This window comes from Nannospalax galili, unplaced genomic scaffold, assembly GCF_000622305.1.
Source record: "Nannospalax galili isolate Female #2095 unplaced genomic scaffold, S.galili_v1.0 scaffold304, whole genome shotgun sequence".
Taxonomy (NCBI): domain Eukaryota; kingdom Metazoa; phylum Chordata; class Mammalia; order Rodentia; family Spalacidae; genus Nannospalax; species Nannospalax galili.
The window spans coordinates 97,104-124,288 of record NW_008352325.1 but is presented as its reverse complement, the minus strand read 5'-3'; the positions used below and the strand labels follow the sequence as shown (position 1 = coordinate 124,288).

Here is a 27,185-nt window from a genome sequence, read left to right as displayed (position 1 = left end):
TTCATTTTGAAAGAGATGTACCCTAGCTCAGAAAAATGTTATTGAATAGGTTAATGCTGTTGTAATGAAATGCTTCTTTTAAGTAAAAAATAAATAAATAAAAAAATAAATAAATAAATAAAAAAGAAAAATAAATAAATAAATAAATTTTAAAAAGCAAATAGAGGAGAGTGCATTAAAATACACATTTACTTCAGAAAATATTACAGATCATCTACTGGGTCATTTACAAAGCTTTACAATAAATAAAAACTGGTCTCTGAATTCAGAACAAAACAGTGCCATGAGTGCTTGCCCTGGGCCCTCCCTCCTTGGCTTTGAGCAAACCCAATTCCAAAAGGATTCCCCCAAGTTCCCTATTTTCCTTTCATTTGCTATAACTAAAGACTATGCATAACATTCTGATTGGACCAAAACAATGTTTCAGCTGGACTTGGTGGCTCACGCCTTTAATCCTAGCACTTTGGAGGCAAAGGAAGTTGGATCTCTGTGAGATCCAGGCCAGTCTGATCTACATAGTGAGTTCCAGGCCAGTCTGCTCTACATAGTGATTTCCAGGCCAGTTGGGGCTACAGGAAGCCCCTGTCTCAAACAAACGCACAAACAAAGGAATGCTTCAAATTTAACCCCAGAACAATTCTCCCCCCATCTTCTATCTGAGAAGAGATCAACCGTCAAGTCAGTAAGACAAGGATTCCCATGAAGGCGACACCCTGTGACCATCAGGGCTTTGGGTAGAACCAGTACATGTGCGACCCTCAGCACCGCCCTATGTCATGTGCAGGCTAGCCCCTGCAGTGAGCTCTGACTCACCCAGTTCCAAGTCAAAATTTCTCTTTATCTCAACACAGAACTTAAGGAAACAAGGGAGCAAACCATCATGCACCATGTATCACTGCAAAGCCTTTGCATAGAAAAGTGACTTTAAAGTACTAAATTAACACCATCAGGCTGGAGGTGTAACTCAGTGGTAGAGTTATTGACTAGCAGGAAGGAGGCCCTAGGTTCAACACCCAGCACTGAGGAAAAATATCAATAAAACGCCATCATCTTACTGATTCTCATTAAGAGTCTCTCTGGGAGGCCTAGGGCCATTCTGTGTTCACACTCTTTGTTCCATTCTGAGCAATGGAGGGGGAGGGCAGAATCCTGGGGTTTCTAAAAGGTGTTAGGGCTAGGGTTCAATTTGTACCATGGTCTACAGAGGCTGACTCCAGCTTTGTCTCAGCTAGCCCCACCGGGGAATCTTTACAAGCAAAAAGTATGTGAAAATAAACTATCGAAGAACAGGAGAAAGCATACAATCATCACTAATGTCCAAACACTAAGGTCTGAAGAACAACCAGAGTCCCTGGCAACATGTCTGAAACACAGAGTACTATAAAAGGGAACCTGCAGGTCTTAGGGGCTTTTCTCCACTGCAGAGACTACACCCATTTTGTCTTAGCAGAAGCCAGTACTTGCGACTCCATGTATTGACTGAATGCCTAGCAATTAGGTCAGAGTAAATAACTTGGTGTCCAAATGTCAACCTTCTATGTCAAATGACATTCTAGGCTCAGCTGACCCATGCCCCAAGCAATACTGTCCTTCGTCTTTCCAAGTCACCAAGAAAAGGATGTAGTTTGTCTGGAGTGTTCCATCCTGGGGAAGCTGCGGTTACATTCAACATTCAAGGGAGGGAGCAGTAATCAACAACCTACCTGCTCACATTATTATTAAATGAGGGAAGAGAGGAGATGCACATAAACAAACAGTGAAATTCCAAAGACTGCAGAACATGAGAAACCAGGCCTGGCTTACCACACCTGTTTCATTACATGAAGAGCACAGAGCCATTACTAATTCAGCCTCCAGGGTCAAGTAGGACTCCGTTTCTTCCTGGTGGCTGGAACCCATGCCCAGTCCAGATGGGAAGGTGAGGACATTTAGGAACAGGGAGGACTATAAGCCTTGCTAGTTGCTCTGCCCTGCCCTACCCCAGCCATCTTTCACTGGGGTCCCCTGGTGTGGCTCTGGCTGGACTTGACTGCCTTAAGAATCTGAACGCATGCAAATTTGAACACAGAACACTAGGGTCAACTTACTACAGGTCATGTGCGGTTTGACATTACTGAGAAAAGGATGCTCACTTAAAATACTAAAATAGTCATGATCTCTCCACTGCACACTCCTCAAGAGCCTGTGTGAAGTGAGGTATGTATGGGCCAGCTCTCTCCCATCTTGTAGTATATCTGTTAAGCTGCTACTGGGTGGCAATTTTAAAACCCCCAAAAGCCCCTCAGTTCTTTCAAAGCCCCTTTGATGCTCCTGGAAAAAACCCATCCAGAAAAAGAAAGACAACTATCAGCATGGAGGCAGTCCCCAACAATGGACAGAGGTACCAGCTGCCTCCAGTTCCTGGGGATTTTCATTACAGATCCATCAGATCCCAGCTTGCCTCCTGCTGCCTGTGAACAAAGGACTAATGACTTCACTAATTGGGTGTTATGTGTATCCCTCAACAAGGACTTACTGGGTCACTGTGCCACTGGGCCAAAGGGAATTTTCCAAAGACTGGCAAGGTTGCTTGACCACTGCTAGGAGATCTCATCACCTGCTGGGTCTGTACTCTCTTCCCTTCCTCATCACAGAAATCTGGTCCCTGGTCTAGTTTTCTGCACAGTGCCCTCTGATCAGGGCTGACATCTTTTTCACAGCAACACTTTGTTAGTGGGGTACACAGGTAGCCTGCATGGTGGGATTCACCACGCACTGCCTCTCTGACCCAGGCAACTGGCCGCATTGCTCTGTGCCTCAGTCTCCTCACTGAGAGGACATTATTAGGCAGGAGCCCACCTTACAGGGTTGCTAGAGCCGTCCATGAATTAACATCTGCAAGGCACTAAGCACAGTAACCAGGCCAGTAGCAGGCACTACTTGCAAAGTAAATGACAGTTTACTGTACTTTTCCATTTGGAACTTAAACTGGGAGATGCTTACCTAGCTTTGGCATAGGAGTACAGTCTGGATACGACTGAGGGCCACCCTGTTCTCAGCAAGTACCAAGTTATCAGACCCTTGAATTGCAGAATATTTTTTCCATCTCAAAAGGAGTGAAGCTCAGAATTCAGACATACTCAGAATGTCAAAGGCAGATCTGGACTCAGTGAGGACTCCACAGGAACATCAGCGTTTTCAGTAACCTGAATAAAATAGTCAAGTATAGTCTCTCTCTCTCCCTCTCTCTCTCTCTCTCTCTCTCTCTCTCTCTCTCTCTCTCTCTCATTGTCTTGTCTATCTATCTTAAGGTAAAATCACAGGCTCAAGAGAATAAAAACAATAGTAAACAGGGGGCTTGATCATACCCCCCCAAAAAAACAAATGAGCTGAGATGAAGGACTTACAATAGCCAATCTCTCTCTCTTAAGATTTTTCTCCCATTTGTCATCCACAGTTCATTCTCCACAGCCTTTTCCTTCCAGCTCTTTTACCCTCTGCTCCCCAAAATTCTTAAGTATTCATGACGTAAAGATAAAACTGGTTTTGGTACTTGTGATCTCTGATTTTAAATTTTAAGAGTAGAATGTATATACACCTTTTGTTTAAAGTACTATTTTCTAAATGTATACAGACTTCAAAAATTGTTTTAGTCTGAGTCAGTGACTCCAGGAAAAACAAACTAGTCTTTTTTTTTCTTGCATGGCCTTTCTTGGAGTCCTAGTAAAAAGGCCTGGACAAGAAATGAGGAGTCTGTGCTACCATCAACATACCCACACAGACAGAAGTGAGAGATGCCAGTAACAAACTGCCTTCCTGTAATGGAGTGACTTTTTCTCTAAATCACAGTCTGTCATTCTGTCAACTTCAGATGGACATGTGAGGTAGAAAGGCACTGAAGACATTCTGACTAGGGGGATAAAGCAAGGAAGTCCTATAGAGACTCCACAGTTCCTGTTCTCATTCCATCAAGCCAGTAGGAGCCCAGGCTCACTTTCAGGACAGAGAGCCTGGCCCAGGGCAGAGCCAGCTGCACCCCTGTTAGCAAGGGAGCTCATGTGAAACATGCAATATGAAACTTCAGGGCTTGTGGAAGCAGTTTGATGGGACCCACCCATGACTTTCTGATTCAAGTCAGGCTGGGGTGGGGTTAACAATCTACTTTTCTAAGAAGCTCCCAGGTAGTACCATGTCCAGAATCCACTTTTTGAATAACTACAGTTGAAGTATTCAAGACATGCACATTTGATACCTATGTGTTGATTAAACTGTGGGTCACCGAATGCTATGTACGCTAATTACTTTCAGGTAACTACATTCTGACACAGTCTTAAGCTGAATTTGCATGTATGGTTAAATCTTAAGCTACTCCAATGTGACCTAGTTTCTTGCAGGAACCAAGGCCAGTATGTGGCCCTAAGCTCTGGGTGAGGCGCAAAACAAGGTCAGAGCAAGTCCTGGGAGAAAGTCCAGTCTGACAGGTTAATGTGGCATCAAGGAGGCACAGCAAGATGCAATCAAGGCCCTCAGCAGAGAGTCTGTAGTAAGGGCTCCCACAAGGAAACGTGGACAAGACACAAGACAGGTCAAGGACAAGAAGAAGGCTCAGAAGAAGAGCAGAGCAGGGAAGTCTGAGGCCCAGAAATGGGATGCCACGTCTGAGGCTGAGGTCTTCAGCAAGAATCCAGTTTTGTGAAAGTCTGGTACTGGTTGAAATGCTAGAAGGACAACCAGAAGAACTGAGTAAAAGAACACTACCATTGAAATCTAACCGATGACTTTATAGACATACACAGGCACCAAGGATCCGAGTGTAAACGATTATGACTAGTAATAATCAGATACATACAGATTAGAGACGCATGTGCCAACATCTCAGTGTTAGCAGCAAAAACAATGAGTCTTTTTGTAAGAAACAGTATATTTTAGAATGAAATGGAGATCTCTTTTGAGGGTTAAAAACTCATTCAATTTTATGTCTTATACTGAGTTCAATATTGTATAAATGTATTGATTCAACAGCGAACCTAGAAATTTTATATTCACTTTTGAAGGAACTCTGTCTTTGCTCTGGAAACTGTTATTGGGCATGTTAAAGCTATAATGATATGCTTCTTCTAAAAAAATAATATTTGATATTTAAAAAGCCGTTCTGTATGAAATACACAAAAATTCTATTTTAAAAATTTACAAAAAAGTAACACTACTAAAGAAAAAGCAAAGGACTGGGGCTGGGCAGGACCAAATGTCAAATATGAAAACAAGTTAATCTTCTAGTCTAAGTCCTGAAACCAGAAGAAACAACTGCAGTGGACTTTACTCTGTATATCTCAAGAAAGTAAAGTTACAATTAGAAGGAAAAGTAATTAGACTGTGCACTTCAAATAGGCAAAATCAAAGTTTCATAGTGAAGGCCCAAGAAGGAGAAAGCTGCCTGTGTGGGGCTCCTGAGATCACCTGCATGGGGAACAAGGAGCAGAGATGCCAATCAGTCAATGAATCAGCAACGTGACTGGCAAGCTATCATCAATACCAGATGGAACTCCTATCCTGGGTCCCTTCCCACACTACAGTCCATGATTCCTTCTAGATATGTCCTTGATCATTGCAGCTATGTGACAACACAAGCACATCAATTTTATGTCTTAAAGGGTTTATACTGAGTACAATATTGTATAACTATATTAATTCAACTGTAAACCTAAATATTTACAGCCAATCTTGAAACAGATGCATCTTACCTCTGGAAATTGTTATATGCCAATGCTGTTGTCATGAAATGCTTCTTCTAATTATATGGCTATTAAATAAATAATTTTTAAAAATTATGAGAGTAATAAACCATTTTCTAATTGAAAAAAAAAAAGTACAGACAGCCGACGTCTCAAGGCCACAGAGCTGCTACAGGTCTATTCAGAGTCTAGGGATGTGAGGTTAGAGAAGTGGAGGTTGCTAATTAGAGAGGGGCCTGCCTTCTTCAAGGCAACCAGACTGTACAACCATCTAAAAGCAACGTTGGTTAGAATTCTCTATCTGGAGAGAGGAGTGAGCTTAAGCTGGGAATTTAGGAAAACCTAACAGTGATACTGTTCAGACGTGATACTAGATGAGATGGGATATCTGAGCAGGTGTGGACAGGTTCCACCTCAGAGGTATCTCTTTGCTGACCACGGTACTCTTGCCCTTTCTTAACTCTGGTTATATCATTTCTGACCTGTCTTGGAGGTCACCTTTCTTCATGGTCTAGATCCTTGTGTGTCCAGGTTATAGGAGAGGGCACATGATTTGTAGATGAGCCTCACTAAGTAGACAAGACAATGTGCATCCTAGCAGACTTGGACACATCCTAATTACCCTTAAAGTCATCAATTTGTGTTGCCTTAAATATTCATGTAAATTTCACATACTCCTTTTAATACAAGTCTATCATTTCTTGTGCTTAAAGAAAATTAGTCCTCAGAGGCAAGGTTTCTTATAACTTTTCTAAACTGGAGTAGAACCACTGTGTGTACAGGCCCATCTGCCTCCCCTCCTCAGTCTAGACTCTCATACATGGATCTACCTGTGTCTTCAATTGGCTATACTGCAAAATTCTGTGTCTTTCTGAGATGCCCTTTGCCCAGAGCCTCACAGGAGCTTGTAATTTAATACATATGTTAATAAATGGACAAATGAATACTTTAATATTTATTAATCTATCAAGAGGCCACAAAACGATACTTCCCATCACTGAGACTGGAATATGACCACCATGAACACAAGCTCAGTGCCTTGGATCAAACTACTAAGCTGTGTGTTTGGTAAAAATGTGTCCACCTTTCCCTAAAACGGCAAGCACTTTATAATTTCTAGCTCCTTAATCTTGTTATTTCTTCACAAGAGAGTCCCATTTTTTTAAATCTAAAAATAAATTTTGATAATTTCATTCTATCAATTACAATTATTTTTAGTAGGTTCGCTTAGAGGCCTAATAATTACGCTGTGAATGTCCTGCAGTGCATTTACAAGGCTCAAGACCTGAAATTCCTTGCACAGGTATAAACTTGTCTTAGGGGTGGAATTACAGGACTGAACACTGGGGGAGATTTCCTCTATTCTGAAAAAAAAAAAAAAAAAAAAAAAAAACCTGCTTGTCTTCTCCTGCCAGTTGCCCCTCGGCTGTGTGAACAGATGTGGATGTGACTAATTTCCTACACCAAAATGACAGGGTCCAAAAATGTCAATACCTAAGAACCTTTTATGCAGCTCCCTTGGGGCTTTGGGTATTGTCTCTTCAAAGATCTTACCCTTACCTGTGCTCCCAATTAAAGCAATGGGACTGCTGGCAACCTCCTACTTCTGTCCTGAGAGCTGACAATGCTTTTCTGAAATGTCTGTCAGTCAGGCCCTCTTCCTTAGAACAGCCCCAAGGTCAGTCCTTATGTCTTTATATGTAAGAACTTATCAACACATTCTTAATATGTTAGGACTTTTACTTCTCTTTCTAAAGCAGTTCAAATTTTTTAAATGACTATGATCTGCATTTAGTTACTAGTATGTTTTCTTTAGGAGACTCTTGCATGTCAGGAAATGTGAGGGTCTTTGTGGTTGCTTAGTTTATGGCATGGTGACCATGTTCTTTATTAGAGCTACCATTTAAGTAGAAGACAAAAACATTAAGAAAAAAAAGAACAAGAGTCCAGAGTCTGACATCAGGCCATTTCAGCATCACTAACGTGTAAGATGCATAACTGATTCCCAAAGTGAGAAGTGCCGCCATCCCCTGTTGCCTCCCAGAAAGGAGCCCTGGAAAGTCACTCACAGGCTGCCGCTCTGACTCTCCTGTCCTACAGGAAACCTCCATTACTCAGAGAGAGAACACTATTTGAATAATCATAAGGTTATACCTAGTCTCAGGAACTATTTTACAAAACTGCACAGTGGCAACTTCTGCTTTATAGGGAAGAAAAAAATGGAGGTATAATGAATATGTGTTCAGTTTAAAAGCATTTTTTGAAAGTATTTTCACATTCTGGAAGGAACTGTACTTTTCTTCATATGTTCGTAAAAGTAGATTCATGTATTATTGTATCCAGATGCCACAAAGCTACTTTATTCTAGAAAAAGAAAAAGTAGCAATTAGCAAGTGGGACAAAATGTAAGAACAGTAAATATGTGATATGCTTACTGTAAACAGTAAACATGTGGTAAAATCTTATGCATATTCTAAAATCATTTTTAAGACTATGGTAGTACAATGCACTCCTTAAGGCTACAGGAAATGTGTACTTAACAGTGATGGCCACTCTATAAAACAAACAGAAACTCTTGTAATTTGACTCTTGGCACATAAAGCCTGTGAGCTGGGCCTGGAGAAAACCCACAAGATAGCAGCTTCAGGTCTGGGCACCTCCTTCTTTAGTGCCAAGGTGACAGTGTGCCAGGAGGAAACCTACTAAAAAGCAATTCTTACACTATATTGGGTCTACTACAAAAAACAATGTGATACTGCCACTTCCAACTATGAGCAAGGTCTCCTAGAACATAGCAGTCCCAGTCCTAGGTACACTGAGGCTAGAAGCAAGACTCCTCAATTTGTTCACATATCACATAAAATAAATTTGAAAATGTACATATTCCCACCCAGGACTGGGTAGAGTACTTGCCTAGCATATGCCCAAAGCACCAGGGTCAATATCCAGCTATACTCAAGAAATAATTTTTAAATTTTTCATTATAAAGTAATTAGGTAATAAACTAATAACATAGTTGCAAAGGGTTGGCTAGCTTCAAGCATTACCCAAATACTAGTACTTTAAAATACATAAAATTCAATACATGAAACTCTTAGTGCTTTTGAAAATGGGTCCAGGACAACAAAAACAGCCATCCATCATTTTAGTAATTCTTGAGCCAAGTGCACTTGCAGAGTGAACAGTTTATGTCATTTCTTCTGCTTCTCCTAGAAATATTGTTTCCATTCACTTTTGCAGAGATACACAATATATTTTTATGCTTGAAAGTTTTATAATTGATCATTCTATTTCTCTACAATAAAATGTGTCAACACTTGCATTTTTTCTGTGACCTTATTAACATTTTTTTCATGGACTGAGTTATAACAACAATTATAGTAGCACAAACTATCCAAACAAGATAACTGCGATATACTTTGATATCAAACATAACGTATGAAGTTCTACTGGCAATAAAACTCTCATTGCTTTCATGTATGGTACTGTACAATCAGTCAAAAGTCCATGGCTGGGGAGGCCATGGGCCCTAGTGGGGAAATTTATGCTGCTGTTTTGCTAAATGGACATGATGTACCCATCAAATTGCCTTCTAAATAACTATGTTTATGCCCATAGATTAGCACTGCTGTCAACATTGGTCAGAGATTCTTATTTTTATAGTGGTCAGAAGCAACTGCAAAGACTCATAACTGGTCAAAGTACTGAGAATAAATGACTGTTAAATTCCTAGCCATAAATGAGACACTGTATCACACTCACCAAGGCTCAAGGAGCATCTTGGAAGAAAGGGCAGAAAGAATGCAAAAACAGGAGTTACATAGAGCAGGGAGCAGGATGGAACTCTAACTTTCAGCCCTGACATGGCTGCTGCACTCTTGAATGCACAGCAGCTGTGATTACCTGTGCATCTAGTTGATACCCTATCATGGAAGAGGAAGGGCCCCATTATTGTGTATAATTAGTATACATTAAGTTTTTATTAAAGAATAGGACTTTGGGGGAACTGAAAGCAATGAGAATTAACTTCCTTAAATCTAAAACTTGCAGGTCTGGGCTTATTCCTTAATCTAAACTTAAACTGATTTCACTGCACTACTGTCTCTGAAGGTCTGCTTGTAAACGGACACTTGAGGGGCTCATTCTGGAGACTGCCCTGCTAGGTGGAAGTTCAGTGCCGAGAATGCTGGTGGCATGCTGAGGTAGCTGGGCTGACCCAGGAGCTTTTGGTCACTTTCTTGGAGCTGCATACAGAAATCCACCATCACCCTTTTCTCTGAGCCCAAACTCTAAAGCAGGATGGGCTTTCACTCTTAACTCTCCAAAGGCTCATAGAGAGACTGGCCAGACTGGTTAGCACACACTCCTTCCCTGTGGGACTGTTCAGAATCTCCTAAGCTGTGATATAGGCCCAATTCATACCATGCAGGCTGACCTGGGTCAGACTCAACATGGAACTCAGTGCAACATGTCCATTACCCACTTTCTTTTCTTCCCACCTGCACATGAGAAGAAGCACAGGACCCCCCACCCAGGTGCCAGGTCTTACCTCCCACTGACCACACACTGCTTCTCCAGCCCACTGGGCAGAACCACAGTGACATCTAAGGTGCTGTTCTGTAGCGCCTCCTTCATGTGGCTGAGGCTCTGTTGTGAGCCGAGTGTGGCATCCCGAGGAAGTTTCTGTTCACTGTGGAGGCTCTGGGCAGCAGGTTTTCCAGGGGGTGGTGGAGCACGGGCCTTCATCTTTCTTCTAGAAAATGACAACACAGAAGCACTGGGTGAGGGTTTTATATTTTTCTGCAAATGGTTCATTCTTACAAAGATACATGGCTTGCTTCAGAAATAAGCTGCAAGCAGCGGGGCCCTTTTAAAGTTAATCAGCAATCTCTAGTAGTGACAGATAAAAATCTTCCCTAAACAAGTAAACCTAAGCCAGTTCAAAGAAATAATGCAAGAAGCATTTTTGAAAGCCAGTGCTTCTGAAAGGAAACATCCTAAAAATGTGGTCAGCATCTGGTCAAGGTGCAGGTGTATGTAGTCAAGTTTACTGGCCTGGCCGTTTCTGAATTGGAGTTGGTGGCTCACCACACGTAAGCAGGTAGGTAATCCTGGTGGTCTACAAGGCTCTTGCCTCTACCCTGCCCCAGCTCAGGATCCAGGACCAGTTCTGAGTGCCTATAATCCATAAATCTATGATATTAGATCCCCTGAGACCAAATTGAGCCATCCAACATTAGCCAGAAAGACCCTCAGTCCACTGTCATCAATACGGGCACTAGATGGATGTTGCTGCGGGGCAGCAAAAGCATGTGGATGGCAGTTCTTTCCTCTTCATTTTTACCAGATTTTGAACTGAGCACCTGATCATCACGTATAAGCCCTTTAATTTACAAAGACTCTGTATTTTATTATAATAGGAGCTAGTATTTACTAAGTACTTAGCAATCATTAGGATCTGTGTTATAATAACCTTCACAATTTACCTTCTAATCATCCGTTCATTCAATAGTTACTTTAATCAGATCTCAAAATATTTTGCAACCCAGAGAGATTTGTAACTCACCTGAAGTCTCAATCACCCAATGTCAGGCAGAAGTAGAAACCAGACCTAGCTGGCTCCCGAGGACTCCTGCTTGCCTCTTTCCCACACTGATCAGCCCTAGCCAGCCTACACAGAGACAGTGGGAGCCCTCCATGCACCCTGAACTGTGATGCCCAGCAGACTTCTTAGAGAAATTTTGACATGCAGTTTCAAATACATTATGTACTGATTGGTTTCTGTCAACCCGACACATACTACTGACACCTGGAAAGAGCACACTCAACTGAGGAATTTCCCCCATCAAACTGGGCTGTGGCTATGTCTATGGGGCATTTTCTTGATCTCTAATTTATGTAGCAGGGCCCAGGCCACCGTGGACAGTGCCATTCCTGGGCAGCTGGGTCTGGGTTGTATAAGAAAGATGAGCAAACCAGAGGAAGCAAGTCAGTTCCTGTCTCCAGCTTCCTGATTCATTTCCTGCCCTGACTTCCTTCAGTGATGGACTCTGAGCTGGAAGCGGAAATAAATCCTTTTCTCTTCAAGTTGGTTTTTGGTTATGTGTTTATCAAAGCAACAGAAAGCAAATTAGAGCAGAAATTTAGTACCAGGAACACGGAGTATTGCTGTGACAGAGCTGTCCACGTTGTCTGGGGAGAGCTTTGTGGACGACTTTGGAATTCTGAACTAGAAATGCCACTGTGTGTTCAGAGCTTAATGGGCTCTTGTGGTGGGAGCATGGAAGCTTACCTAGAAACTAGAACACTAGAACAGAATGCTGCTTCTACAAATATTAAGAGATAATCCCATGAAACTGTATTATAGGGGATGATGACATAATTCCAATGACAGACAAATAATCTAACCATTTACTTACCAATCAATAAGTTAAATAACTAATGCAACATATCAATAAAATATCAATAAACTATTATAATAATATGCTGGCACTAAAAGTTAAAAACATAATTCAGCAAGAAAAAACATAGATTTTGGGAAAAAAAAAGCTTCAAAATATTTGTTTAGGAAAACATTTTTAACAAGAACGACAAAATAGGTGTAGATTGTCTGACAGTACAGAAGGGCAGCAAAAATGGCCAGAAGAAGCTTCTGGATTCAGATATGACATACGCTTTGCTGCTGCCGTTTCCTGCATTTTCTAACTTTCTATGACATCACTTATATATGTATTACTTGTGAAATGAAAGAAGTCATTTAGAAATGTGAACAAACAGAACAGCAGATAGGATCCAGAAGAGTCTGTGAACTTACAGATCTTCCTGCCATAGTTGACATGGGTCTGCTTAGTAAGAGTCAGGTTTTATCCTATGCTGTCATAAGAAGGTATAAATTAACTTCCTTTTTTTGATAAAACACTTAGATATAGATCATAATACCTAGAGTTAATGCTACATTTTGTTATTGCTTATCCTTTTCATTTATAGAAATAAAAAAGCAAAAAGGTACAGTGTAGTGATGCACACCTGCAGTCCCAGCATTCAGGAGGCAGGGGCAGGAAGGCAGCAAATTCCAGACCAGCCTGGGCTACATGAGACAAAATAATTAAAAAATAAAGAAAAATAAAGTAGTTAATATATTGTACTATCTGAGGCCATTGTTTATTAACTCATGTTTCTATCTGTGCCGTGCTCTTAGGGGCAAGACTGTTCCTCCTGCTATGTAGCTTTATAGATAGGAATGGAGTGTGCTTCCAAATGTTCCAGAGAAGGAGAGCTAAACTCGAACCCAGATGGTCAACACCAGTGCCTGAAATTTTAAGCCCTGTATTATCCAGTCTCTTTGAGAAAAAATAGCTATTATCCCATTTTAGAAATTGAAATATCAAGCCAAAGAAACAGGTTATAGATATTCAATAACTAACCATGAGTCTAGCTTTAAGACCAGTCCCTGAATTACCTCCCAAAGGACCTGTCACACACACAAAAAAATGTATTTGGTAATTTTTAGGAAATATATTTTTCCAGTCAAGCAGGAAGCAGCTCTGGATGTATTCAACCAGTGCTATTATAGGGTTATAGTACTAGAATGAGGCAAGGGAAGGGGGGGAGTGAGATAGAGGTAAGAGGAGGGGGAGACTAGAGAGAGGTGAGGGGGGAGGCTAGAGAGAGGCGAGGGGAGGCTAGAGAGCGGCAATAGGTTTCATCCACAACCTTTTGTCCATTGCAAATAGCAATCTATCCCCAACATCCAGATACCTTGTGATGTCACTTCATCCACTCTCTCCTATTGATAACCCCACTGTTCCAAAACCTCACAAATGCATGATCACATAACTAGCTTCCTTCCTCCTTCCAACCAATTCTTCTGCTCTTAGACTCCTTTTTTCACAGTATTTATAGCGTACAATCTGAGGGCTCTTCCTCTTCAGGCCTTCCCTTGATCACAGCACACCCCACAAAACACCCAGCTGGACCCCTGGACTCTGACTGGCTTGACCTACAATTTGGAAGGCTACATGTACTCCAGGGAGAGCTGTTTGCCCAACACTGTGGGGTGTGTGTGTGTGTGTGTGTGTGTGTGTGTGTGTGTATACATCATGTATGCACACACATCAAGTTAGTCAACATTTAAGAAAAACAATCATTCACAACTGCAAAATAAATTTCTAGTTATCCTTTTAAAAGAAGAAACTTGTAAGGCACTGAACACTGTCACAACAAAAATGGGCTTTCCATTCCTCTGGGTCCAGTGATTCCTGGACCTTCCAGCTCAGGGCTGTAGACTGATAACCACACCTTTGGAGTCTGAACATCTGCACTAACCCTTCAACCTCTCTCCAATCTCCTCCACTCTTGACAACTGGTCCACAGTTCACAGCAGCAGGAAACCTCTCAGCAGCCCCACAAGCATGGTCTCACTCTGCCCTGGTCCTCTCCTGTCATATATTCTGCTCTCTCAAAGAGCACAGTTTCTGAGTGCTCATCTCTGAATGCTTCAGGCCTGGGCACACCTATGACCAGAACCAAGTATCTCTACATCTCCATTCTCAGCCTGAAACCCCAAGGGAACTGAAAGAGCCCTGGGCCCACCACTGACCAACTAATTCCTAACATTTGAAAACTGGTCTATTTTCATGGATTGTAACACTTCTTTTAGAACTTTAGAACAAATGTTAAAACAGCAAGGGTGTTCATACAATTTCTATTTCATTTGAGGGACGCAATTAATATACTATAGAAAGCTATACTGTGTATGTTGATAGATGGATCAATTTATGCTTTTACTTCACAGAAAGACAAACTCATCTTTGGAAAACTATATTTTAAAAATTCCATGTGAAAACAATGCCTGAAGTGTGTGTGGATTTAAGGACCCAAGTCAATAGCTCTGGTCACAGGGATCCAGGAGAGAAAGCAATTCTGTGAGTGTGGGACATGTGGACCACCTGACCCCAGCCCATTCTAGCAGTCTTTCTGTAGAACGGTGGGTACACCACAGTTTCAGAAGGCAGGAGCTGTGAGGTTCACTGCTGGGTGTGGCCTCACTCTATAGCACACTATACTTCATATTTGTTGTACAGCTTGAACGTCTCTCATCCAAAATGCTTGGGACTAGTAGCATTTTAGTTTTACTCTTTTATTTTTATTTTCTGTGTATGAGTGCTCTGCCTGTGTGTATGTAAGTACACCTATGCATACATGCAATACCCACGGAGGACAGAAGAGGGCAGCATCTGACCCCCTGGAACTGGAGTTATGGATGGTTGTTAGCCACCATGTAGGTGCTGGGAACTAAACCTGGGTCCTCTGCAAGAGCAGCCAGTGCTCTAATCTGCTGGGCCATCTCTCCAGCCCTAGCCACAAGTTTAAGATTTCAGATGTTTTCAGATTTAGAGTAAAATGTTTTGCAATTAAATGTTTTAGGGATAGAAATGAAGTCTACATAGTGAACTTTGATTCATATATATCTCACCTACCTAAACCCCATAAAACTTTGTCTTATTTTTAAATTTTTTATATAAAGCTTAAACTTGCATAATAACTTACAAAAAGAAAGGCATCAAAACCAAAACTAACTCAATGGAAATAGTTAAATGTGTGGAAATATGCAAAAACTAAATACCACAGCATTTTCAGTAGCAGTGCTTATCAGGAAAGGAAATGCATCTAGAAGAACATTTGAGCAGAATTTTTTTTTGGGGGGGTATGAGTTTACTGCCTGCATGTATATAAGTACACCCATGTCATGCAATGCCTGCAGAGGTCAGAAAGGGGCGATGAATTCCCTTGGAACTGGAGTTATAAATGATTGTTAGCCACCATGTGGATGCTGGGAATCGATCCCAGGTCCTCTGCAAGAACAACCAGTGCTTTTAACCACTCAGCCATCTCTCTAGTCCTGAATAGAAATTTTTAATAGAACATAATCAGGAATTTAAAATTTTTCATACACGGCCAGATGCCAATCCAACCAACCATGACTTTTTAAAGTTTTAAATATAGCATAGATAACATTTACTGAGATTTAATTATAGGTTTAAAAAAAAAGCATTGGTTTCCCCTCTCCTGGGCCCCTTTCTAGTTTCTGGCATCTACCTTTCCTCACTGCCACAGATATGCAAAGCTCTACATATGAGATACAACAAGCAATATTGTCTCTGATCCTGGGTTACCACACTTAATACAGTATTTTCCAGTTCTAGCCATTTCCCTGAAAATTGAATAAAATCATCTTTCTCCATGGTTGAATGAAATTTCATTGTGCATGTGTACTACATTTTCATTATCTGTTCATCTACTGATGGACATCTAAGCTAATTCCATTTCCTGGCTATCGTAACTAGAGCAGTAATAAATATGGAGGAACCAGTTTCTCTTTGTAGGATACAGAGTCCTTTGGGTAGCTGCCCAGTAGTAACACAGCTGGCTCATATGGAAGTTTTATTTTTAGCTTACTGAGAAACATCCACCCTGAATTTCATGTGGTTGCTCCAGTTTACACTCCCACTAGCTCACCAGTCTTTTTTCTTGGTGACAGCCATTTGGACAGGCACAAGATGGAATCTGAGGAGTTTTATTTTGCCTTTCCCTGATGCGCAAGGCTCTAAACACCTAAAAATATTTCTTGGCCATTTTTATTTCCTCTTTTGAGAACTCTCTGTTCAGCTCCTTAGTCCATGGCTCTTCATAACTTGAATCAGGTGTGGTGATGCCTCCAGGGTTACTTTTTGTTGAGGGCTGCTTTGGCTATCTGAGGTCTTTTGTGCTTCCAAAGGAATCTTTTTTCTTTTCTTTTTTGGGTCTCCCTGTAGCCCCAGCTCACCTGGAACTCACTATGCAGACTAGGCTTGCCTTAAACTCATAGATATCCACCTGCCTCTGCCTCCCAAGTGCTGGGATCACAGGTGTGCACCTCCATGCTGAGGGCCAGAATCTTCTTTCTCTTTATTTTTTGTAATATTTTATTTATTATTTTTATTTTATGTGTATGAGTGTATTGCCTGCATACAGGTATGTGCACCCATGTCGTGCAATGCCCGTGAGGACAGAAGAGGCCGTCAGATTCCCTAGAACTGGAGTTACCGAGAGTTGTTGGCTGCCATGTGGGTGCTGGGATTCGAACCTGGGTCTTCTGCAAGAACAACCAATGTTCTTGACCGCTGAGCCATCTCTCCAGCCCCATAAAAGTGAAGCAGCCTCCCCGTCGGGGAATTGAATCCCGGTCTCCCTCGTGGCAGGCGGGGATACTAACCACTATACTAGCGAGGAGCTTATTTTTATTTTTAAGTGTATGAGTGTTTTGCCTGCATGTATGTAAGCACACCCATGTTATGCAACATCTGAGAAGGCCAGAAGAGGGTGTTGAATTCCCTAGAACTGGAGTTAAAAGTGGTTGTTAGCTGACACGGGTTCTGGGAACTGAATCTGAATCTGGGTCCTCTGCAAGAGCAGCTAATGCTCTTAACCACTGAGTCATCTCTCCAGCTCCTCAAAGGAATCTTAAGTTGGTTTTCTCTACATCTGTGAAGAATGGTATTGGTATTTTATTAGGATTAAAGTGTACTTCTAGATAAGTTTAGATGGTTGTTTTCACAATATTGATTTTTTTCCATCTTCTAATATTTTCTTAAATTCTCTCGAATGTTTTAAAGTTTTCATTGCAGAGATCTTTCACATACTTGGTTAGGTTTATCCCAAGATACTTGACTTCATTTTTTGAGGCTATATGAATGGAATTGTTTCTCTGGTTTATTTCTAAGTATCTCTGTCACTGGTACATAGAAAAGCTACTGGCTTTTGTATGTTAATTTTATGTCATAGAATGTTACTGAAAGTGTTTATCAGTTGTATGAGTTTTTGAAAGTATCAGTTATATGAATTTACTGGTGGAGTATTTAAGCTCTCTTATGCATAGAATTACATCATCTGCAAATAAAGCTATTTCTTCCTACTTTTTTCCTGGTCTTTTTGAGACAGGGTCTCCCTGTAGCCCCAGCTTGCCTAGAACTCACTTTGTAGAGCAGGATGGCCTCGATCTCACAGAGATCTGCCTGTCTCTGCCTCCTGAGTGCTGGGATTCAAGTGGCCTACTTGCACAGCCAGCTAATTTCTTCATATTTATATCCATTTTATTTCTTTCTCTTTTTTGTCATCCAACCGAGACTTCTAACACTAGATTGAGTAAGACAGGAGAAAGTAGACACCTTTATCTTGATCCTGATTTTAGTGGAAATGCTTTGAGGTTTTCCTCATTTAATATTATCTCTAATATACGGCCTTTATTATGTTAAGTTTGTTCCTTCAATTCTGATTTTCGTTAGGACTTTTACCATGAAGTGATACTGGATTTTATTAAAAGCTTTTTCTGTATCTAATGAAATGACCAGGTGATTTCTGTCCTTGTGTCAATTTTTGTCATGTATCACACTTACTTATTAGTGAGCCAGCAAGATAGCTTAGTAGGTAAGTGCTTGCAGCCAAGCCAGATGACGTGAGTTCCATCCCCAGAACCCACATGATGAGAAAAGAGAAACCCAACTCCCTCAAGTTGTGCTCTGACCTCCCCCAAAAGATGCATGTGCCCCACATACACACATACAAAAGTAAACAAAAAAAATGTGTATTTTTGAAAACTCTGGAAGAGAATTTATTGATTGTATAACTAGCCCTGACTTCCTGGAATAAAGCTTACTTGATCGTGATGAATGTTTTTATTCTTGTTTTTGACTCTTTTTTAAAAAATTGAGAATTTTGTACAATATATTTTTATCAGATTTAGATCCCATCCCCCATCTGAAATCCTTTACTACCCCCACTCAATTTCATGTATTCTAATATAAAGTCAAATTTGTATTCCCAAATACCCTTTGGGGTGTGTGTGTGTGTTCGTGTTTAACCTAGGCTGGCCTCAAACTCCTGGGCTCAAGTGATCATTCCTTAGCCTTTCAAGTGACTGTGACATCAGTGGTGTACCAACTTACCCAGGGAATTCTGTAGGAAGAAAGGCCCAGCTGGGAGCCTAGAGTCTTCCTAATTGGGAAGGAAGGAAGGCTTGGCAGAGATGCTCCCAAGGAGCTAAATTTTCCTGAAGTCAACAGAGATGGGTGGATGGCTGCGGGGTGGGAACAATGTAAGAGAAGCCAACATCACAGTCCAAATTCCTATCTCTACTCTGAATTGAGGTGTGCCTGAGTCTGTGAGGATGCTCACAATAAGACCTGGTACAAAGAACCAAAAGGGTAGAGTGTGGAGGGGAGCTCTACAGTGGTTCTGGGAATTTCTATCTCCACTCCTAGCACTGGGCTCCAAACAGGCAGAGGACCTGTATTAGAAGACAATGACCAGGAGGCTGAGATGGGTTGGGTCTGTGATGGCAGAGATGCCTCCAAGTGAAGGGAGTCTGGACAAGAAGAAATCAACAGCAGAACGGAAACTGAATTGACTCTTCTCAGAGGACACTGAAACAACCATCCCCCCACCTCTTCTGTCATTGTGTGTCTGGAGCATGCCAACCTAAGAATGCATTATTCCAGGTGGGCCTCATTTCTCCATGCACAAGATTTGGCAATGGACTGTAGGAATTTTTTTCCAGCTCTAATTTTATAAATTATAGGAAAATGTAAATCCAAAACCATCACCACTGTATTAAGGTATGACAGAAAAATAACAAGAGGTGGTCAGAGTAAGGAGAGACAGGAACACTTGAGCATTGCTGCTGGGAATATAGACTGACACAGCCACTATCAGAGGCAGTAAAGTGATTCCTTAAAAAATTCAACACAAAATTATCATATGACTCAGAAAGCCCTCCCAGGTATAGACCTAAAAGAACTGACAGCAGGGACTTGAATAGGTATTTGTTTACCTATGTTCACACTAACATGATTCACAGCATCAAAAACATGGAGACAACCCAATGACCATCAACAAATGAATGGATAAACAAATTCTCAACAGAAGATACAGAGTACTCTTCAGCCTTATTAGGGAAGAGAATCCTGGCATATATTATAACAAAGATGAACACCAATGACATAATGTTCAGAGAAATAAGACAAATACAGTAGCGGGTCCAATTTATGAGGCCCTAGAGCCGTTCAACTCACAGAGACAAACAAGCAGGAGAGCGGTTTCCTGAGACTGGGGAAGAAGGAATATGGGGTTGAATTTTGATGGAAGCAGCATTTTGCTTCTGCAGAAGGAATGGTAAGAGTTCACAGCAATGTAAGTGCACTCAGCACGAGTGAACTGTGTAATTGAAACTGGTACAAGAGATGGATTTTATGCAGTATGTTTCTTATCATAATCTACAAGTTGTACTTAGGATTAAATTTCCATCCTAACGATACCAACAGTTCACAGGTTGAAGTCCATCTTATTGCCAGAGTTCTCTGGCACATCTTTGCAGCTCTCTTCTCTGGGGCCCTTCAGATTCCATCTCTCCCATCCCCAACCCCAAAGGCAGCTTCTTTGGTGACAGGGCTGCAGGAGGAGGCAATGCTGCTAGCTTAAAGAGGGAGCAGGTATAAATGTTAAATTGCCCCTTCCTCATATGGTTGAGGAGGGATACAGTGAGTTCCCCAGGACAGGGATCCCTGATGGAGGGAGCAGGCTGTGGATGGTGAGTGATGAAGCCTCAACCCTGGCTCTCCGCAACCTATCCTCCATCAAAAGAGGATGGTACTGATATTTTTTAGAGTCAGGTTTGTCAAGGATGTGTGCATTAGGAAGCAGAGGCTGCCAATGTAGATGGCCCACACAGCCTTACGACCCAGTGGGTCCTCTTTCCCTGTTCCATGGATGCAGACAAGGCTTCTCTGAATGTTCTTCACAGAACACAGTCATAGTGAGAAACAGAAAATGTCTAACTTCCTCCACTTTCCAATGGCTGGCCACAAAGAGGACCACTGTTATTCAAATGGACACCCCAAGTCATCTTCACTCAGTTGTAAAAAATCATGAGCCCTACCAAGTTAATGGGGTTCTTATCAAGGATCTGGGCTGATGTCAAGCTATAGGCTTATATTTAGGGATGTGGGGGCACTTTTAAAAAGGCAGAACTTCTCCCAAGTGCCAGAAGTCCTTAGGGCCAGGGCCTTGCCTGACTCTTCCTAGGCACACCCAAGCAAGTGCTCAGCTAATAACACCAGGTAGGTCTGGCCAGGGCTTTTCAGGGGCTGAATCACCAGCATATAATCCAAACTCCTGTCAGGTACTTCAAGTTGGGTGTGCCTCAGCAGGAACTGTTTATAAAGTGAAAAGTATATATAAAAACATTTCTGGAATTGCAAGTCACCAGTCATGGCTTGAAATGATGTTAGCTTAAAATTATCACACATCCATCCATTTCCCAGGTAATGCTTGCTAATTCTCCCATTAGCTCTTGGCTTCCAGCTGGGTTTTCTTTTGATAGCTTTTAGCTATAAAGCACAATGGTTGAAATCTGCTCCGTGAAATTCACAGGACCTAAAATGTAGGCTAAATGGCTCAGTGAAGGCAAATCTAGGCTCTGTGTAGACAGATGAAATAAAATCAAACTCCACTGGGATTATAGGCTCCCATCCAGACTGAAGAGGCCCAGAGTGAGGGGGCCAGAGCCTGCAGACTGAACAGCACACCTCTCTGTAACCCCCAGGCCAGCATTCAAAGGGCACTTGCTTTGTGTTTCTCTCCAGTCAGACCCATCGGCTGCAGACGTGAGGCATACAGTTTTTCAGCCACCCAAGAATAACGGGTGCGGAAGCCAAAGGCTTGCTGACACTAACTCTCCTGAAAGCATCAAATATGTGATTCCTGCAGTTTAGCATGCAGAATACCCCATCTGGACGCTTTCTCAGCACCACCTGCTCATGGGGCATTTTCGAGGAACATGGCACGGCCGACATAGTCTGCCTGACAATCAGACCAGGAAGAAAATCAGTGTCACAGGTATGTTTATGCTACAGGCAGATGGGAGTTTCCTTTCTCTCCTAGAGGTTCCCCCAATTCCACTGTGCTTGCTTCATCCTCAAAGGGAGATTTTGAGTGGAACATGAGCTGCTCTGTGTTTTTTGGGGGTATTTGTTACCAGCCATCGCTCTAGAGAGCATTTCCAAGAAAAGAAGGACCACAACTTTCTGGTTCATCATTGACAAGCCCAGGGAAGGCAGTTCAGAGACCATTTGCATGGAGGAGCAGCTATGGGAACAAATCCCCTGTGCTGAGCTGTCCTGCTGTGCCAACCTCTGACAGAGGACTTCAGGAACCCCACTCACACAGAAGACAGTCAGGTGCTACTGCTGAGGTGCCAAGAAGCTAAGAGGGCATCCTCAGATCCAGCACTAACCCCTGCCTCTCTAGTCCAACATCAATCTATTTTTCAGCTACCATTTCCCAGTCATCAAGTCACAGCCAAACACCATGTGTTATGTGTGTGTATACATATATATGTATGTGTGTATATTCACAGCAACTTCATAGGACAAATTCCCTGTCTCCATTCTCCTGATGAGGTGACTGGGAATCAACAGCCTAAGGAACAAGCTGAAAAGAGAACATTCCAGCTGTAGTATGTCTGAACCTAGGATACTGTCCTAAGCCGCTATGCACACTATACCACGCCACCTTTAGTACTTTTCAAAATGAAACAACTAGCATAACTAGCTAGCATAACTATCAAGCTAATATAGAAATCCAGGCCCTGTGTCCTGTCTTAGTACTTTGGTTCCCTCAAGGTGCAGCTGTGAGGAAAAGGACTGGACAAGGGTTACTTTTTGCAAGGTTTTCAGCATACAATTAGATACATCCTCTTTCTGAGGAGGGCTCTGGCCAAGAGAATTGGTACCCCTCAGAACTTCAGCTCCATGTGGCTCAAGACAGAATCTCAGGAACCATTTTAAACTGTCCCAGGAAATGGAGAAAGATCTGGAGTTGCAGAGAGATAGAAAGACATACCCATGATGATAGCTAAGCCAAAGCAGGCCCCAGTTAGTCCCGAGGGATCCTCACTGCCTTTAGAGCCAAAGACTCCACTGAACTTATAGCTGAAGCCAGTGTTCAAATAATTTGCTTCCAATTGCTGTGACAAAACACTCTGACCAATATGAACTTGGGGGAAAAAAAGGATTTATTTGGCTTATATCTCCTGGGTCACACCCATTTCATCACTAAGGGAGCCCAAGGTAGGAACAGGGTAGGAACCTGGAGGCAAGAGCCGAAGCACAGGCCATGGAGGAACGCTGCTTACTGGCTTGCTCCCCAGGCCTACACTCAGCCTGCTTTTTTATACAATACAGGACCACCTGCCTGGGGTGGCACCACCCACAGCAGCCCTCCCACATCACTCAACAATCAAGACGATACCCCAAAGACATGGCCACAGGCCAGTGCAATGGAGGCAATTTCCCAGTTGAAGCTCCTTTTACCCAGGTGTGTCAAGTTGACAACTGAAGCTACCCAGCACAGCCAGGGACCTTCTCTCAGGGAAGACATCCCAAATCTTTTCCATGTGCATATGACTTTTCCAAAACACATTGACTGTCACGGACCCTAGGCTAAAAACCCTAACACCTTCTCTCAGAGCTCAGAATCTCCAAAACTCAGGGCACTGCTCCTTCTAAGACAAGAATGTCTTGTAAGAAAAGAATGTCTTCTAACGCAGAAAACATAGATCAGGAAGATCCTGCCAAAGTCTTCACTACTGCCCTTGCCTTTTAAAACAAAACTTAAAACCAACATGACACTCGAGATCCAGATAAGTGAGGGCTAGAATGTGTATGTACGAAACCAGGCAGGCTAAGAGGCCACATTCAAAGGCAGCTTACAAGGTAGCCGTTTATAGAGACGACGCCTACCACACTGCTCAAGGAATGTGGGAATGTCAGTTTACCCACGAAAACACCACATCTTAAGGCAACAGAGGGAAACTGTGCCCCACAACACCCTCTGACAACTGCAAACATGACTCCCTGCTCTAGAGTCACTAGGGCATCAGGTCAGATTCTGAGGTGCTGTGTCCTCCAGCAGATGACTCTACCTGGACAAGTCACTGTCATCCGTAGGCCTCAGTTTCCTTAAGCACTGAACAGAGGAAGTGAGGGTTTGTCAGGTGGTGTTTGCATAAAGGTTACATAGACGGCCCCATGAAGCTCTGGCCCTGGGGAAACAAGCAATGCTCAGTGACCACCGTTTAACAAGTTTAACCAATATTTTTATTCTTTTGATTAAAAGAAAACCCTCTTATCTGTGCAACAGTCAAGTATTAACTAACTCCTTGAGATGCACAATGAAAGAACATTTACACAGCAAATGCACTGAAAACTAAGAAATTTTAGTTTTGACCTGGGGTGGAGAAAGCTTTCAGTAGTTCAACATAAGAATATTAACTTTCCTGATAGGATTCTCTAAGACATAATAACAAAAGCTAACCATAGCCCTTACCAAATTCTAAACTCAGAGCCCAGTATATATGGGGACACTGTTATCTTGCCACGCATCATATACATATTCAAAGAGGGACATTTGAGAGCTGGTCTCACAGCTATTACTCAATTCTTAGTAAGTTAAGAAAGAGCCCCTAAGTGTGGATGACTTAGCTATCAGCAAATACTCCATCATGGCACTGAGCAGGGCAGCTCCTGCTCCAAGGATCAGATGAAAACTGGAGTTGCTGTATTGTTGACTAGTACAGAAAAAGGATATCGCCTGTCAAAAACTAGGCAGTACTAGTTTGCTAAGGTTTGAACATTCTTAACAAATGAAGTCAGGAGAAAACTTACTGATTCCCAAACCACCAGGCAATGTTCACAAACATCTCAAGCTGTTCCCTGGTCTGGCTTGGGGGACTTGCTTACCCCACTTAGAGGGAGAGGCCAACAGGGGCTTCCTGTGGCAGCCAGCACAGTCCCAGAAGCTAAAGAACAGAAACCACTGTCAGGTAGAAGAGTACAGGCTCAGCACAGTGACTTATCATAAGTGCCACCTGGTGCAGCACGTCACATTAGGAGGCTGCTGCCACCTGTGCTCCCAGCAATACGATCACAGGTCATTTTGCAGAACGGAAACACAGGAATTGTTTTGGTTTCCTTGTTTAATGTCACAAACCTCTAAACCCAGAAAACACAAAGGAAGACGCAGGAGGATGCCTGCAGCAACCCGCTTCTTCCTCCTCAAGAGTGTGCAAACCTTCTGAGAGCCATCCAGTGTGAGAACACAGGCGTTCCCTGGGGGAAATGCCTAATTATTCTTGGAGAGATGAGTCAGCACTCCTTACACAGCCTGCCATAGCATATGCACTTAGGTGTTTTGAGTTTCTTCCTATTATCTCTAGGCCATGAAGCAGCAGCTTCTTCTCCTCAAGGAGTTCTGTTTTTTCTTCTTTGCAAAGCTATACAACTAGAAGCTCATTTTTTCCTTGGAGCCAGTCTTTACAGTCTTTACAAGACAGTCTGGTTTGTCAAGGCTCAACGATATGCTTGGTTTTACTAAATACCCTGTCCCAGGATCTGCTGCTGATCTGATGGACACATGCAGGCAGACATGCCCGTGAACCTGGAGGGTTCTCAGCTTTCCTGAAGTCAAGGGACTGAGGAGCCCAGTGAGGGAACAGCAGGTTTCAGGATGGGGGACACTGGTGACCCCAGTCAGTTCTCCTCCGTCTTTGGCTGTGGCCCTCTTCTCTGTGTAAACTGCAATGTCACCTGGATTGACCCCATACCTGGCTGGCAAACTCCCAGGTTCTGTGTCACCTCTGTCACCCCTTAGGGATGCAGGTCTCTTCCAGCATAGACCTAGGGAAATACAGAGTAGGCTCCAGAGGTCCCAGGAAGAGGCCTACTTCCTCCAACCTTCCTCACTACAGAGACGACAGCACACTGTATCTCCCAGTGGGTGCCCGAGTCTATGGTGCTGTACTCTACTGACATCCAGACAAGAACTCTCTAAGCAGCACTGCAGCTCGAGCCTCTGGTCTCTGCCAGTGTTTCATTATCTGTTCAGGTAACTCTTTCTTCCTCCACTCCTGCTCCTCCTCTCTCCTGCTCCCTCTGCCACTCCCTCCTCCTCCACCTCCTCCTCTTGTCTCATCTTCTTCCTGCTCCTCCCCCTACTACTTCTCTCCCCAGGTCCAACATGCGCCAAGTTGATTTCAATTCTGCCAAGGCACAGAGCAGTGCCCCCCTTTCCCTGTCTTGGGATCCATGGATGCTTAGGTTGTACCCGTCTCACCCCACATACTTACGACAGACTCCTAAGGAGTCTCCTGCATTGCTTTCAGCACCATCTCTTAGGTCACCTCTCAGACTGAAGATGTGTCTTCTTAAGAACATCCCCCTCCAGCCATCCTCCCTGATGCAAATGCCTCATGGTCCCCACTCTCCACTTGGTCAGATCCTACTGCTCTGTCTGATCTACCTTGGACTCCAATGCCGCATTCAGCACACCTTGCATCATCTGTGACAAGAACTCTGGTGGGCTCCCATTGCCACAGTCTGCCTCTATCTACGAATCTCCCCCAGCCTCCAATGAGTGACTAACTGAAGGAGTAAAGTTACAAAGGAGAAAGTTGCAGGACTACAAAAGGGTCCCTCAGTGGGAAGTGGGAAGTGGGAATCAAAGGCAGGAAATAGGAGAGAAAACCCTAGGAAAATGACTAGGAAAAAGGTTAACCCTAGCTGTGTTCAAATTGCAGCAGCATCAGGAACAAGTGCACGGCCTCACACGGCAATGCATTAACCTCCTGTTGCCTCTCCTTCCCCTCTGCGTGATGAGGCTAATGGGCACCCTTCACCACAGGATCAAGAAGGCATTGTACCGCCCCATTCTTTAACGCCTATGGTCACTCAGTTCCTGGTGTACTCAGTTCCCGGTGCTTGAGTCTTCAGGAAGTGTTCTTACAACAAAGTGTAGAAGCATAGCTCTGTGCCACTCACCCCCTGAAGCCTAGGAGCTGAATCTGAAGGCCACATTCAGACACTAGGAATGCTCCTGCTTGGGGGAGCCCCAGAAAACAGCAACACGCTTATCTCCTGATAGCCAAGTACAGAAAAGATGGGAGCTCAGTCAGGAGCTGGAGTCTCCTTTGGTCAGCTGTCCAGTAAGGACACTAAACTATCCTTCTCACCTGGTACATCTCCAGCTTCCCCTAAACAGGCAGAGCTCCTGGAAAACATGTAGAGCAGGGGTAAGTTGAGATCAACAGATAGGACAGAACTGCAGGCTTGGGGACAATCCAAGAATACAGCGACAAAGGCCCCTGGGTGAGAGGAAGGAAGAAGCACAACTGATGTCTTCCTGCCCTATGAGTGCTGGGGGGTGATGAGTCCAGCTGTTCATGTTAGCCTGTGCCAACCTGAGGCAAGTGCTTGAGGCCAAGAGGGCTTTGAAGGAGCCTGGACAAGAAGGCTACGTACAAGGAGCGAAGCTGGAAGAGGCTGTAGGAATCTACAACAAGAACAGTGGGTATGGGTCCTATACATTCACATGCAAACTATGAAC

The 27,185-nt window shown here is 43.0% G+C and overlaps 1 protein-coding gene across 4 annotated transcripts in view; it reads right to left on the bottom strand.

Annotated features, from left to right (window-relative positions):
- Cobl (cordon-bleu WH2 repeat protein) overlaps positions 1-27,185 on the bottom strand; it is a 274,940-nt gene that overhangs the window by 176,018 nt on the left and 71,737 nt on the right. For all 4 annotated transcript variants that reach the window (XM_008849261.3, XM_008849262.3, XM_008849264.3 and 1 more), the window contains exon 2: positions 10,261-10,464. In XM_008849261.3, coding sequence (XP_008847483.1) covers positions 10,261-10,464 — 204 coding nt within the window. The remainder of the gene's footprint in view (positions 1-10,260; positions 10,465-27,185) is intronic.